Genomic DNA, 14,148 nt, shown 5'->3' with positions numbered 1-14,148 from the left:
TCAAACAATTGGTGTCATAGCAACAGAGAATCATCCACTTAGAAACTTGTCCATAAATATGAAGTCTAAAAATCAGATATCCGGGAGTAAGTTACAGGCTGGAATCTAATCAAGAGATTTGTGCGGTTTATATATAGAATAACAGATACCCGGGAGTGAGTTACAGTCTTGAATCTAATCAAGAGGGTAGGGGATTTATATATATAGAATAATGGATACCCCAGAATAAGTTACAGGCTGGAATCTAATCGCGGGGTTCAGGTGTATATGTCATGTACACGTGCACTTTGGGAGGAAAAGTGATGAATGGTGGTTAGACACTCGGTGGAAATGACCCTGAAGGGTGCGGATCAACAGGGAGACCTCCGGGTTCGAATTCATACCCTAAGAAGATCCTGAAGGCTGTAGAACTGCAAAAGGACATAGACAAGTTGGTGGAATGGGCAGGCAGGTGGCAGATGAAGTTGGATGCAAAGAACTGTGAAGTGATTCATTTTGGTAGGAAGAACATGGAGAGGCAATATAGAATAAAGGGTACAATTCTAAAGGGGGTGCAGGAGCAGAGGCACCTGGGTGTATGGGTGCATAAGTCATTGAAAGTGGCAGGACTGGTTGAGAGAGTGGTTAATAAAGCATACAGTATCCTGGGCTTTATTAATAGGGACATAGAGTACAAGAGCAAGGAAATTATGTTGAACTTGTACAAGACACTAGTTCGGCCTCAGCTGGAGTATTGCGTCCAGTTCTGGGTGCCGCACTTGAGGAAAGACGTGAGGGCATTGGAGAGAGTAGAGAAAAGATTCATGAGAATGGTTCCAGGGATGAGAAACTTCAGTTATGAAGATAGATTGGAGAAGTCAGGACTCTTTCTCTTGAAGAGAAGGCTGAGAGGTGATTTGATAGAGGTATTCAAAATCATGAGGAGTCTGGACAGAGTAGATAGAGAGAAACTGTTCCCACTTGTGAAAAGGATCGAAAACGAGAGGGCAGAGATTTAAAGGATTTGGTAAGAGAAGAAAAAGTGACATGAGGAAAAGCTTTTTCACGCAGCGAGTGGTTAAGGTCTGGAATGCACTGCCTGAGAACGTGGTGGAGGCAGGTTCAATTGAAGCATTCAAAAGGGAATTAGACAGTTATATGAAAAGGAAGAATGTGAAGGGTTATGGGGAGAAGGCAGGGGAATGGAACTGAGGGAGTTGCTCTTTCAGAGAGCCAGTGCGGACACGATGGGCCGAATGGCCTCCTTCTGTACTGTAACAATTCTGTGATTTAACATGCTACATAACTTGCACAGAGTTGATTGGTCCATGTGGTACACACTGGGGGAGGGACTGTTTGTTTATATTTGGGATGAGAATTTTCTATATTGTATAGTATATACAGCACAGAAACAGGCCATTCAGCCCAATAGGTCTATGCTGATCTTTACTCTCCACATAAGCCTCCTCCCACCCCTCTTCACCTGATCCTATCAGCATATCCTTCTATTCCTTTCCCCCTCGTGCTTATCTACCTTCCCCTTAAATGTATCTATATGATTTGCCTCAACTACTCCTTGTGGTAGCGAGTTCCACATTCTAACCACTCTGAGTAAAGATGTTTTTCCTGAATTCCCTATTAGATTTATCTTGGTCTGATAAGTGGAAAATAACATTTGTGCCACACAAGCGCCAGGCAATGACCATCTCCAACAAGAGCAAATCTAACCATCTCCCTTTGACATTCAACAGCATTACCACTGCTAATTATTACCACTATCAACATCCTGGGGGTTACCATTGACCAGAAACTGAACTGGACCAGCCACATAAATACTGTGGCTACAAGAGCAGGTCAGAGGCTGGAAATTCTGCAGTGAGTAACTCGCCTCCTGACTCCCCAAAGCCTGTCCACCATCTACAAGGCACAAATCAGGATTGTGATGGAATACTCTCCACTTGCCTGATGAGTGCAGCTCCAACAATACTCGAAGCTTGACACCATCCAGGACAACGCAGCCCACTTGATTGGCACCCCATCCACCGCCTTAAACATTCATTCCCTCCACCACCGATGCACAGTGGCAGCAGTGTGTACCATCTACAAGATGCACTGCAGCAACTCACCGAGGATCCTTCGACAGCACCTTCCAAACCTCTACCACCTAGAAGGGCAAGAGCAGCAGATGCATGGGAACAGCACCACCTGCAAGTTCCCCTCCAAGCCGCACACCATCCTGACTTGGAACTATATCACCGTTCCTTCACTGTCGCTGGGTCAAAATCCTGGAACTCCCTTCCTAACAGCACTGTGGGTGTACTTACACCAGATCGACTGCAATGGTTCAAGAAGGCAGCTCGCCACCAGCTTCTCAAGGGCAATTAGGGATGGGCAATAAATGTTTGCCTTGCCAGTGATGTTCACATCCTGTGAAAGAATTTTTAAAAAATTATAACTCCTAGTTTTGAATTCCCGAACAATTGTAACAGCTTCTCCACATCTAGCCAATCAAACCCCTCTATTACGACACCTTTCAGCCTTTTCATTTTTTTTAAGAAAATCGAGTCCCAGCTTCTTTGATCTTTCTGATGATACTTTATAATTTTTCAGCCTTTGTAAATTCTTTTTTGCATCTTCTTCAGTGCCTTTTATAATATAGAGGCCAGAACTGTGAAGTTTGATACAAGTTTAACATAACTTTTCTGCATTTCAATTCCATTCCTCTGGAAATGAAACGCAGTGTTTTATTTGTATTTTTTATATGGCTTTATTAACTTGCGTTGCTACATTTAATGTATGTAAAAAATGTATTTTTACATTTCTTATTAGATACAAAAGTAATGGCAAGAAGTTTGGGGAAAAAAAACTTGCGTCAGACCTGGACCTAGTTTCCTGGATTTGTGGGAGACGGTTACTCCATGCACTTTATTAAAGATTCGTAAGGGACTCAGTGATTTGATTTTGAACTGCTCGTCTGTCTTGCCTTTGTGCAGCCTGGAATGCAAAAATACAAAAATCCCAGACACTAGCTGCCTTCCCAATCCGCTGCAATGGAGCTTGGACACTAAATACGGGCGAATGCCTGAAATTCGTATTTGCTTTTATTTTTTTATTTTGTGAACTGTGTCAAGTTGAATAGTGCACTATTCTATGGTGTCAATATTGAAAAGTATCAAAATGAAATGGACGAAGGGTTGGGGTTTGCCAACTTATTTTCCAGGGAATGACTGCCACGGATGTTCGTTATACCAGGAAGCTCTCAGGGGTCAAATATCCACATTTCTAAGTGAAAATGTGCCCTCCCCCCGACCTCCCCCATCCCCCACACAAAAAAAAACTTCATTCTTAGTTTGAAAATGACCAATTGGACAACTAGATTTTTTTTTAACCTTCCTGATAAGTTGCCAATGAGATTTAAGTATCAATGAGGTGACCAGGTTTTTGCAAAGCAGATTGCAGGTGACCAATCAACATTGAATTGTGGGGGCGAAGCTTTGATTGGTGCATATATGATGAAAGCCAGGGCCTTGCATTTTTGAACATGGCCTTTGAACATTAACCTGCATCGCTACATTTAATGTATATAAAAACATTGTATATTTAGTCATTTTTTAAATATAATGCAGTGAGGGTGAGGGATTTGGAAAAGCTTTCGCTTCCTGCCTGGGATGCGTTTCCTGGCTTTCTGGGAGCTTTATACCATGGTGATCCCCACCCCCCCTCAAATCTCTTCGCAGACCTCAACTTTTAAATCCATTACCAGAAGAAAAAGAACTATTTTGTGCGTCTGATTTTTAAAAATATAGATATACTGAAGACAAGAAATATTAGTGCTCAGAAATGAAACCTAATCCCACCTTGTGGTGCTGGTATTGAGCCATCCTAGCTCGGGTACATCACAGGGTGAATCTTGTTCTATGTTCCTCCATCAAGCACTACCTTCCAGGTCCGGATGTGTTGGATGCAGAGTGGAACACTCTTCACACTGCCCAACTTGACGATTAACTCTATGGCACTGTCCATTTCCGAAACCACTAATCGTATCGATCTTGAGTGAGGTTGATGGGTATGGGTGTAGCTTTGGGCCAAGAGTGCCCAAAGTCATCTCTCACGGGAAAGAGACTGGGCTGGATTTCAATCCAAGTTTTAGAGGTGAATGCCAGTGTAGAAAATGACCATGTGTGGTTAGACTGATAGAGGCAGTGAGCATAAACCTGGTGAATTCATAGACTCAGGGTGCATCTAACTCTGTTCCTGACAATTTTTTGTTGCATGTGTACTGTATGTACTTCTATGGATTTTTGAATGTGTTCCATTCAGTAAAACGCAGGACGAATTTTATAAAAGGAACCTTGTATTTTTAAGGCACTTATTTGAATCGGGGTCGATCCTTCCTCATGAGTGATGTGAAGCTGAGGCGGTGGTTGGGGGGGGGCATTTTAAAACAAAATTATGCACTAAAATGAGGCTGAGAAATGCACGTTGAACGTGTAGACTTTTTGGCTCAGTATGTGACTGGCACTGTCTGCTGTGATACTGACCCATGCACATTAACTGGGTCCCAGATTCCATCTCTAGCCTGTGCTGAGTCAGGTGGTACAGTGTGGAAAGGTGGAGGGATGGGGAGCTATAATTGGCTTCAAAGCCCTTGGATCAGACAGGCAGAGAATATCAGCCAGGGTTTTCACTCCTGCTTACTATCCAGTGTCTCCTAGTGGGAGGTCAACATTGGGTAAGTCCAGGATTGGGCTGTGAAACTTCCCTCCATCCTTTTGTTTCTCCTTAGTTAAATATCCTGATGAACCTCACTGTCTAGGCATGCCCATGTTGAATTGCCAGTTGTGGAGCTGTGAAGGGTGCCAAAGGAACCCATCCTCCCCAACAAGAGTTGGTCTCTTCCATTGTGGGGGGGGGGGTGAAGAGGAGTCAATCTATTTATATTTTCTATGCATAACTCATGCATTTTTCATTCAATCTGATGACCAGAGGTGATTGACTCCCATTAGTCAGTTCCTGTCCTCTTCATACTTGTTCATTTTTCTTCGTACTGATAAACCTGTGCCCTTGCACTGGAGAATAAGACTTCCATAGTTTTACTGCCTTCTCTCTCCACCCCCCCGCCCCCAGGTCACCTTCAGGTGATTGAAGTTTTGACCTTGAAGTCTTGTGCCAAATTGAGTGTGTGTTTTTTTTTTGATATCTTTGTACCTGAATTTTCAGATTAGTTTTTAAATAAATCATTGATCATTTTTCAGATCTGTGTCTGTGATGTGTCTGCAGTGAATGGAGAATGAGACTTGCCCATCCAACAGTATAAACTTGCATCTGTGTATGAGGGGGGAGGAACCGCGAATAGGACAGCCCTGACTGTTAGGGATGGGAGGAGGAAGAAAATGTCAGCGCTCCTGAATCCCTACAAAATCCCTCACATTACCCATGTTGGGAAAACCAGCCACTTACAGACTGCAATTTGAAGTTCAAAACCTGGTATCTGGATACATGAATTTTTGTTTTCTGGCTCCGCTGTGGTTGAGTGGGCAGCACTCTCACCTCTGAGTCAGAAGGTTGTGGGTTCAAAACCCTCTCCAGAGTCTTGAGCACAATATCCAGGTTGACGCTCCCAGTGCCAGTAGTGAGGGAGTGCTGCACTGGTGGAGGTGCCATCTCAGATGAAACATTAAACCAAGGCTCTCTCAGGTGAATGTAGAAGATCTTATGACACTGTTTCAAAGAACAGGGGAGTTCTCCTCCAGCGGCCAGAGACTGAACCTGGGCTAGTCATGCTCTGACTGCCTCTGCACCACAGCAGGCAATTTTAGAAGAGTGAAGGTTTGCTCATGTTCTTTAGGGAAGGAAATCTGCCATCCTTACCTGGTCTGGCCTACATGTGACTCCAGACCCCACAGCAATGTGGTTAACTCATAAATGCTATCTGAAATGGTCGCGCAAGCCACTCAGTTGTCTTAAGGGATGCTGGTCTTACTGTGATGTCCACATCCAGTGATTAAATAAAACAAAAAACTCAAAGCAATAGGAAGACTCCGTTTCCGACTTATTGTTGATTTAAATAGAGCAGCAAAAGAAAACAGCCTCTGATGATCACTGATAGTGTGAGGAAAATGAGACGGAAGCACATACAACAGTTTAGATTGAAATGCTTTTATTTTGATTGGTGAGGGGTTTTGTTTTCAGTATAAAATAGATCTATTACCAGCATACAAAAATTAAATAGAATCTATAATGTCAAACTTTTATACATTGGCAACACATGCATAGTTTGTATTTGGCATTAAAATCAAAAAAGGCAACACAGACTTCATTGTAAGAGAGTTTGAGAAACACAACACCTGTCCTGCTACCCTCATATCCAAAGAGCCCCCTCCTGCAGTGTGATAATCGCCAGAGTGACAGGGACAATACCATCACTTATCTGGAACGCAGAAAGATAAATGGAAGAGGAATGGGAGGCTGCAGGTTTTGTTTGGAAGTGTTAATTGTAGCTCATGACGCCCCATGATGGCCTGCTGAAGTCAGCTTATGCTTTGACCAGCAAAGCTGGCCCATTAAATTCAGGCACGATGACCTCTCTGCTTCAAGCTACGTTTAACACCTTAACAGGCAACGCAAAAGCAAGTTATTTGATTTGCCATTTTGAATTCACTTCCCCAAAATAATCCTGAATAAAGTAAAATCAATCAGCAGTTCCCCTTTAAACAGTGGGGTATGTCTTTTGCCTCGGTTTGACCTTTTGACTTGCCTACCTAACAGTTGGATATAGGAGAGACGATAAACTGTTGTCTGATTGAAGCTTGCGTTTTCGCTCATGGCAGACTGACAGCTCCAAAAGAAAAACATCTCATTTCCAAAACTCAATGGCAGGGAAACCTGAGTGTTTTCTCTCAAAACGTCTATGGAGGAATAATTTTAAATTAATGGGGTCACTAAGCTTTAAAACACACAAAACAACCCTACATGATGCAGTCAGTTGGCCACATTCTTCCATTTAGTATAAGTCTCTGAAGCTTAGCAATAAAACCCAGTAAAATATAACTTATCAACAGCCTCCACGCTCACTAACCAATAGGTGGAATGCTACCTACCCACAGAGTGAGATTTCTTTTCAAAAATTGCTATCTCTTTTTAAAACAAAAAAAAAACCCTCTACTGTTTTCATATTAAAACATGTAAGCTTTGAAGCGGTGTGTGGAGTCCACCAGACTGGTGAAAATGACCACCAAGGGTGAGGGTGTGAGGATATGTTATGCCAGTTTTGTCTCTCTTACAGTCTGCCATGTACCAGGCATTACAACATACTTGCACACCTGGGCCAATAGTATTGACACCTAACTGTCTATTTCTTTCAAGGAATCTCAAGTTAATGTCTGGAGCAATTGGGATCTCCAGGGATGATCTTCAGGCACACACCTTTTGGCGACTTATACACGTAGGGTTCAAAATGACATTGTCTCTGGAGGTGAGAATCTTCATTACTGTAGCTGGTCACAGGCTATGTGGATATTGCATAAACTCTTGCTGTTCCTTTTTTAATGCCCAAGGTCTTGGGCGCATTGTAACTCAACATCCGACATGCATAGCATCTTAAAAACTATAGTAAGGTAACTTGTGTCACAGTATCGATCATCATAGTCACATCAGTGCAAATTCTAATAAGTTGATTATGGGCGTGCATTCAGCAACATCAAGGAGCATCTTAAACTTTACACAATCACCCCACGAGTGCTGGTGATAAATATTTTCCCCAGAGTTCGAGTATTGTTGGAGTTATTAACCACTCACCCACTCTTCATTGGTTAGTTTATTGCTCATTATCATGTAGGGTGAGCCCAGTGATTTGAATACCACTTTCTCCTTGAACATGAGGTCAATGCAGCATTTCCCAGGTCAAAGCCTCCTCAAGAGCAAGCTCAACATCAGGGCCTTGACCCTCCAGATCCCAGCAACACCTCTTGTTTTGCCTTTCATCGTCGTTCTCTGTTTTGAGATTTCTCAAGCTGCTTTGGTTAATGGCCAATTCTGTGCTCTGGGATCCTATGAATTGGAACTGATGCATCTCATTAAGTGGGCTCAGTGAGAACAGTGCCTCCTCTCATCGTCTGGTTCCCAAATTGAGACGATTGTTTCAACACTCAACAGGGGGAGGGGACTTCATCTGGGACAGGTTCAAACTTGGGTCCCACATGTGGAGGGACAAAGTCTAACCAACAATACCATTCAGTTCCTCTCTCTCAACTTCACAAAGTAAGTCGGCTTCCTATTAAAGGCCACAAGGATATATTTTAATCTAAAGACCCAATATGGTTACTCTGGGTGTTGCAATGTACCATTCATTGCTAATTTGCAGTTTTGACCATTATCCTGTGAGGACAGCTTCTCCCCTCTCCATGACCCTCCTCCTCCTCCCGCTGACCTATAGAGCAGTTTTAAGATGCTCCCTGCTCACACCAGTGCGATTATTAAACAGGCTGATCAAAATCAGTTGCAAATTTAGGCCAAAGTTGGCAGTTTTGGGAGTGGGTTGAAAATTTGGATTCCAACAAGAGCTGATAACCCTGAGAGGGAGGGGGGAGAAAGAGCAATCTCCAAAAAAAGTGGGAACCCACAGGATCGGATGGAATGTCGATTTTACAATCCATTCAATAGGAACAAATTTATCCAATCCTGTCAGCCGGGAACCTGATGGGACTGGGTGCAATGTAAGCTTTGTACCCACCTGAATTCACTCTCCATTGAAGCCAACGAGTAATATTGGGCAGGGTGTAAAAATCAGCATTCCACCTGATTCCACCCAGCAAGTTAGTTTAAAACGACATCCTTTGGATCCCATGGTGTGAACTTTGAACAATGCACTGAAGGAGTGACTGCAATCTAACAGAGATCATTAAAAAGGTTCAGTTTTTAGAGAGGAAGAGTATATTTGGAATTTGGGCACTAATTATTGCAGGGATCACATTCAGAGAGATACTGATAATGATCAGCCTCACCATTACATACTGATATACACAGGGACACCGGTATGGCATCAATTGACTAACATGCCCGTTGCTATGACACCGGTTATTAATGATGCCGTGGCTTATTTGCCTCGGAAGCTCCTTTGGTACACAGCTGATGATATCATCACTCTAATAGAGCAGCAATCCAATGAGACTCCACCACCCATTCATTCACAGAAAGCAAATGGCATTAGGTGGAACCAATTCCGAGGTGCACTGTCTTTCAGGAAAGTGTTTACTGGCATGCAGTGTGATGATATGGTGTTGTTACATCAGTTGCTTGCAATGGAAGCTTTGCTCGGACTTCCCTGTTCACCTCCAAGGTCTATCAGGTGTTTCACTGATGACCCTTTAATATCTACTAGATGCCTGGGAGTGTCTATGTACAGTGGGGAGCAGAGATAGGCCATAATCGCAAAAGGGAGCATCCTGTTCATGGGTAACAGTGTCTATCTAATGGAAGTATCGCTGGCAGGAAATGGCACAGCTGGGTTTACCCACTGGTGGAGGGGAAAAGCGGGGCATCAAACTCAAAATTTGTCCAACTTAGCAGGAAGGGGACAGAGCCGGGAACAAGGGAATGATGCTGATTGACTTAATCTAAAGCCCGAGCCAGAAACAGCACAGACTCACCTGGCAAACCTGGAGCCCGGAGGTGGGCGACAGAGGTTCCTTGGAGCGAAATGGAAGCAACTTTCCAAAGCCACATTGGCTGACCTCAAGTTGATTGGCAAAGGTTTTGATCCCCTCACTGGCTCTGCCTACAGCTTGCAGTTGAGGCTGTGGCAATGCGGCAATTAATTTGTAGTAAAATATTTGATGAATTATCATTAGTTAATATTCATCATGCAGTATAGTGTACACCCTCACAGTGCATAGTGACAGCTCATGTTACTATGCCAGAAAGACAAGCCCAAAGGCAGTTTTTAGTCACTTGTATTTAACAGTATCCACCTGAAACCAAACAGTGATGAACTTACGGCCTCACGGATCGTGAGAACATGCAGTAGCTCACACTGCGCAAGACCCATATTCAATCTGTGAGAGCTGCTGGCTTCCATGACAGAAGCAAGCATCTGAATGTTCATCAACAGTTTGAATAGGTGATTGGACCTTCAATTCCCAAAAAGATCAGACTGACAGCCCGAGAGAAGTTTGAAGATGAATGGGGAGTGGAGCTGATTGACTGCTCTAATATGAAGCAATCATTGGTTGAACAATTTTGTGAATAGGAATCTAATCCCAAAATTCTCACTATCACAGAACTGAAAGCCACTTCCTGATTGTCAATGCTTTTGGTTGTATATAATGAAAAATCCAAATGGAGATAGAAAATGGTATGTCCCACATTAGGTTCACAAACTTTCTCCTGATCAGAAGTGTGTCAAATGACAACAGGAAATTGCTATTGGGAGCACCTCTTCTCGTACAGAACATATCTCCTTTCATAATTTCATTCATAATTCTTGTTACTACTGGTTAGAAAGAAGGTTTAATTAGCTCCAGTACAGGAAGTGCTTGTTTGCTCAACTTCCTGTCCACAGTGACATCATCACATCCTAATGTCTTGTCCTGAAAACTCCCAATCAATTGCAAATCATTCCCAACACTTACATCTGAATAAGAAAAACTGAAAATTGACAGGATCTTGTGAGCTTTCAAGTCCCCAACCAATCAAGTTTCATATTATTTGCCCCTTCATCAAACACTGTGCTACCTTTGAAACTCATTGAAAAAGAGCAAAGAACTAATAACATTATATTAAGTTAGCATCCTGAGTAGCATTATCTGTTGGTTAATACCATTGGACATGCAGAGCAATCAGGGGTGTGCAAATTCCAGCAGAGTTTTAAATTGTTTAAATTTATGTACTTTTGAATAATTGCAATGGTAAAGCTGTAGTGAACCTTTTTTTCTGATCTCATATGGTGCACACTGGGTTAAAACTGACCATTCACTCACATCTTATTCTTCACACCTCAGAACTGATACTCTGTAAAGCATGGGTATCATGTGCTCATAGTTAGGAAACTGATTTGAAATGCAGGATAGGCCTGCCTGTACTGCTGTGCAAGGATTTTTCATGTTTAGCTTCTGATTTGGGTACAAATGGCTAGATAAATGATATACGTTTACCCGTAACGTTGGGGCCTAGCTCCAGTGCCAATCAGACTACAATCAGGGTGATGCTAAATGTCACATTTTGTATGATTTGTCTTGTCAATTTGGACCAAGGGATGATCAGGCAGAAGGATAATGAGGAGGAATATTCCTCTTTGTATCTGAGTGTTTCATCCCCTTTGTATTAAATAGTATTTACATCACAGAAACTGGCCATTCTACCCCATTCTACCCAATTGGTCCATGCTAGTATTTATGCTCCACACCCCTCTTCATCTAACCCTGTTAACATACCCTCTCCCCTTTATGTGTTTATCTAGCTTCCCCTTAAATGCATCTATGCTATTTGTCTCAACTGCTCACTTTGGGACCGAGCTTCACATTCTAACCACTCCTGAGTAAAATTGTACTCGGGTCTAAAGTGGCAAATGCGGGAACATATCCCCTGAGAGCCCGCCCACTGCCCTCTTTACTCCATTGGACCACTAAGATGTCACTGAATGTGCTTTGTGAAATTGGTCCAATATTTTAACCCTCCCCGTTGCAAACTGTTATGAGCAGGGAGGCCTCAACTGAGAGCTTCCTAGTTGAGAAAGGGTTAATGATTGTCCCTGTTGTTGTGGCCCCAGGGCTGTGGCATCTGTTCCGGGGGCTAAACTTGTGCAATGAGTTTACACGAACCAGCAGCTAAACTACCGTAGACACTCAGATGTAAGCTGCAACTCGTAGCTTCAACTGATACCTGTTGCATCTGTGCTGATGCTGGGGACAGCTCATTTAGCTGCAGCATCAATAAGGCCCATACCTGGTCTAAGTTCAGTTCACAATCCTTGCATTACCTTCCCTGGGTGTAACTGAGTCTCGGGAACTGGTACCATTGAACTAACCCTTAGACTGAATAATTAACATTGGCCCAGGTAACGTGAAACCCATGGCCCAAGTACACCTTGTTTCATCCAGTTTTACAATCTGGTGTCATGTGACTTTGGACCATCATCAATCATTTCCTTCTCAAAAGCCACTTGGGTAGTTTTCACTGGCGGTAGAGTTATGGATAACCAATTTTAATCGGAAGACAATTATTCCTTCCACTCAAACAGCAGAATCACGAGATAGACTTAGATGAGGACAATCATTTAGCCCATCTTTGCTCAACTATCCAGAAAGACCTCTTCACAGCATCCAACATTCCCCTCAATGACTGCATGGTTTTTGAATCCACCACCCTACCAGAAGTCCATTCTCAGTCTTAAAGACTCATTGCTTGACAAACTCTGACCCTGGTTTTCAACTTGCTTTAACCTCTTGCCCCAATGTCCAACTGCCAAGGGATTCCCTGCAAGCTGTCCACAATTTATCATTTTCACCGCATACTCTACAAATATCCTCATTCTTCAAGGCCAGGAGATTAGGAGACCAGAAAAATTACTTGGAGGAAGCCTCTCCCAAACTTGATGTTATTTATCCTTGATTGGAATTCTATTAAATATGCTGTTCTCTGGTCTGATATCAGCACACACCGGAAAGCATTAATATCATTCAGTGTCAGCCCTCCTGTTGGGTTAACGGAAAGCTGAAATAACAGTCACCAGTTTTAGAGAATTGCACTTTGTATAACAATGCATCGCCCACTGCTGGACTCTCTCCTGATGATGGACTTCCTCTAAAGAGAACCATTCCCTTTATTATGCTCCTGTTACATCAACTGCAGGGTTCAATAGACTGAGAGTCAAGGGTTAACTGCAAGGATCTCAAAATGATCAGGGGTGGAGACTGGATGGAGGAGGGTTGGGTGAAATGGGAGCTCCCTCTACATGCATCAATTCATCGCCCCATTCCGGCACCCAGAACTGAAATGGTTACTATCGCTATGTCTGGTAAAATCAGCCATGTTCAAGGTGATGAACTCACAATGAGCCATGGTCTGTAAAACCAAGCATTTTCCACGCCAACTCCCATCAGCTCCATTTTTCCAACGGTTCCTTGCAACCTCACGCGGACGGAGTGAGACTTTTTCTCCTCTCCCACCAAACTGTCACACTTCCCTCCGTGCCATTTCAAACATGTTCACCGATTGCAATTGCTTACTTTGATAATTGGTTAACTAATACCCAGAACCCAAAAATGAATGGGGGAAAAAAATCATGGAATGTCACCACAAAAGCTGTGAGAAAACCAGATACAGCTGCTGGAGTTCTGGCCACCTATTACTCCCCCAGAGAAGTCTTTTCTTTCTCGGTAGACATTGGCTGCTTCAAGAGAGCTGCTTAAGAAAACTCCCCATCAGATTGTGTGTATGGATGTGGGTAACATGCCTCAGTCTGTAGACATCAATGGTCTGCAGCTGGCAGAGTGCCAGTCAGAATTACCAACTCAGAGCAAAGCCAGCTTTCCGAGCATACTCCAGGTCCCCATCCTGACTCTTCCAACTCTGGATTTGATGCAAGAATCAAAGAGGAGGGAAGACTTCATGTAACCATGAAGTTGCAGCCATCTCATTCCAGTATATGTGTGGAATTGTTTTTAATTATCCGATTTATTTGTACTGAGAAGGGAATCAATGTTACCTGATACTATTTTGGGACGGAAGGGTAGGGTCTGTGGTACCTTCTAGAAGGGAAGAACGGGAATAAATCCAACACCTAAAGTGGACAGGTACAAAACATAATCAAAAAGGCTAATGGAATGTTGGCCTTCATCTCAAGGGATTTCAAATACAAAGGGGAGTTATGCTTCAGCTGAACAGAGCCTTAGTTGCCCACCATCACCATCTGAACTGCGTTCAGTCTTGGGCACCTCGCCTCAGGAAGGATATACTGGTCTTGGAGTGGGTGCAGTGCAGATTCACCAGAATTATATCGGGACTTAAAAGGTTAAAATTACAAGAACAGGTTGGATAAACTTGCCTTGTATTCCCTTGGGTTTAGAAGATTGAGGAGTGCTGGGACTGAGGTCTTTAAAATGATGAGGGGATATGATGGTGTAGAGCAAAATTATTTCCTCTGGGGGTTATCCAGGACAAGGGGACACAACC

The 14,148-nt window shown here is 43.1% G+C and overlaps 1 protein-coding gene across 2 annotated transcripts in view; it reads left to right on the top strand.

Moving 5' to 3' along the window:
- Positions 1 to 5,231, top strand: part of LOC137381461 (transmembrane protease serine 4-like) — a 46,620-nt gene extending 41,389 nt beyond the window's left edge. For both annotated transcript variants that reach the window (XM_068054088.1, XM_068054089.1), the window contains one exon: positions 2,809 to 5,231. In XM_068054088.1, the coding sequence (XP_067910189.1) occupies positions 2,809 to 2,820 (12 nt within the window). In that variant the 3' untranslated portion in view covers positions 2,821 to 5,231. The remainder of the gene's footprint in view (positions 1 to 2,808) is intronic.
- The last annotated feature ends 8,917 nt before the right edge of the window (positions 5,232 to 14,148 follow it).

This window comes from Heterodontus francisci, chromosome 22 (genome assembly GCF_036365525.1).
Source record: "Heterodontus francisci isolate sHetFra1 chromosome 22, sHetFra1.hap1, whole genome shotgun sequence".
NCBI classification, from domain to species: Eukaryota; Metazoa; Chordata; class Chondrichthyes; order Heterodontiformes; family Heterodontidae; genus Heterodontus; species Heterodontus francisci.
This window is presented reverse-complemented; position numbering and strand designations above follow the sequence as displayed.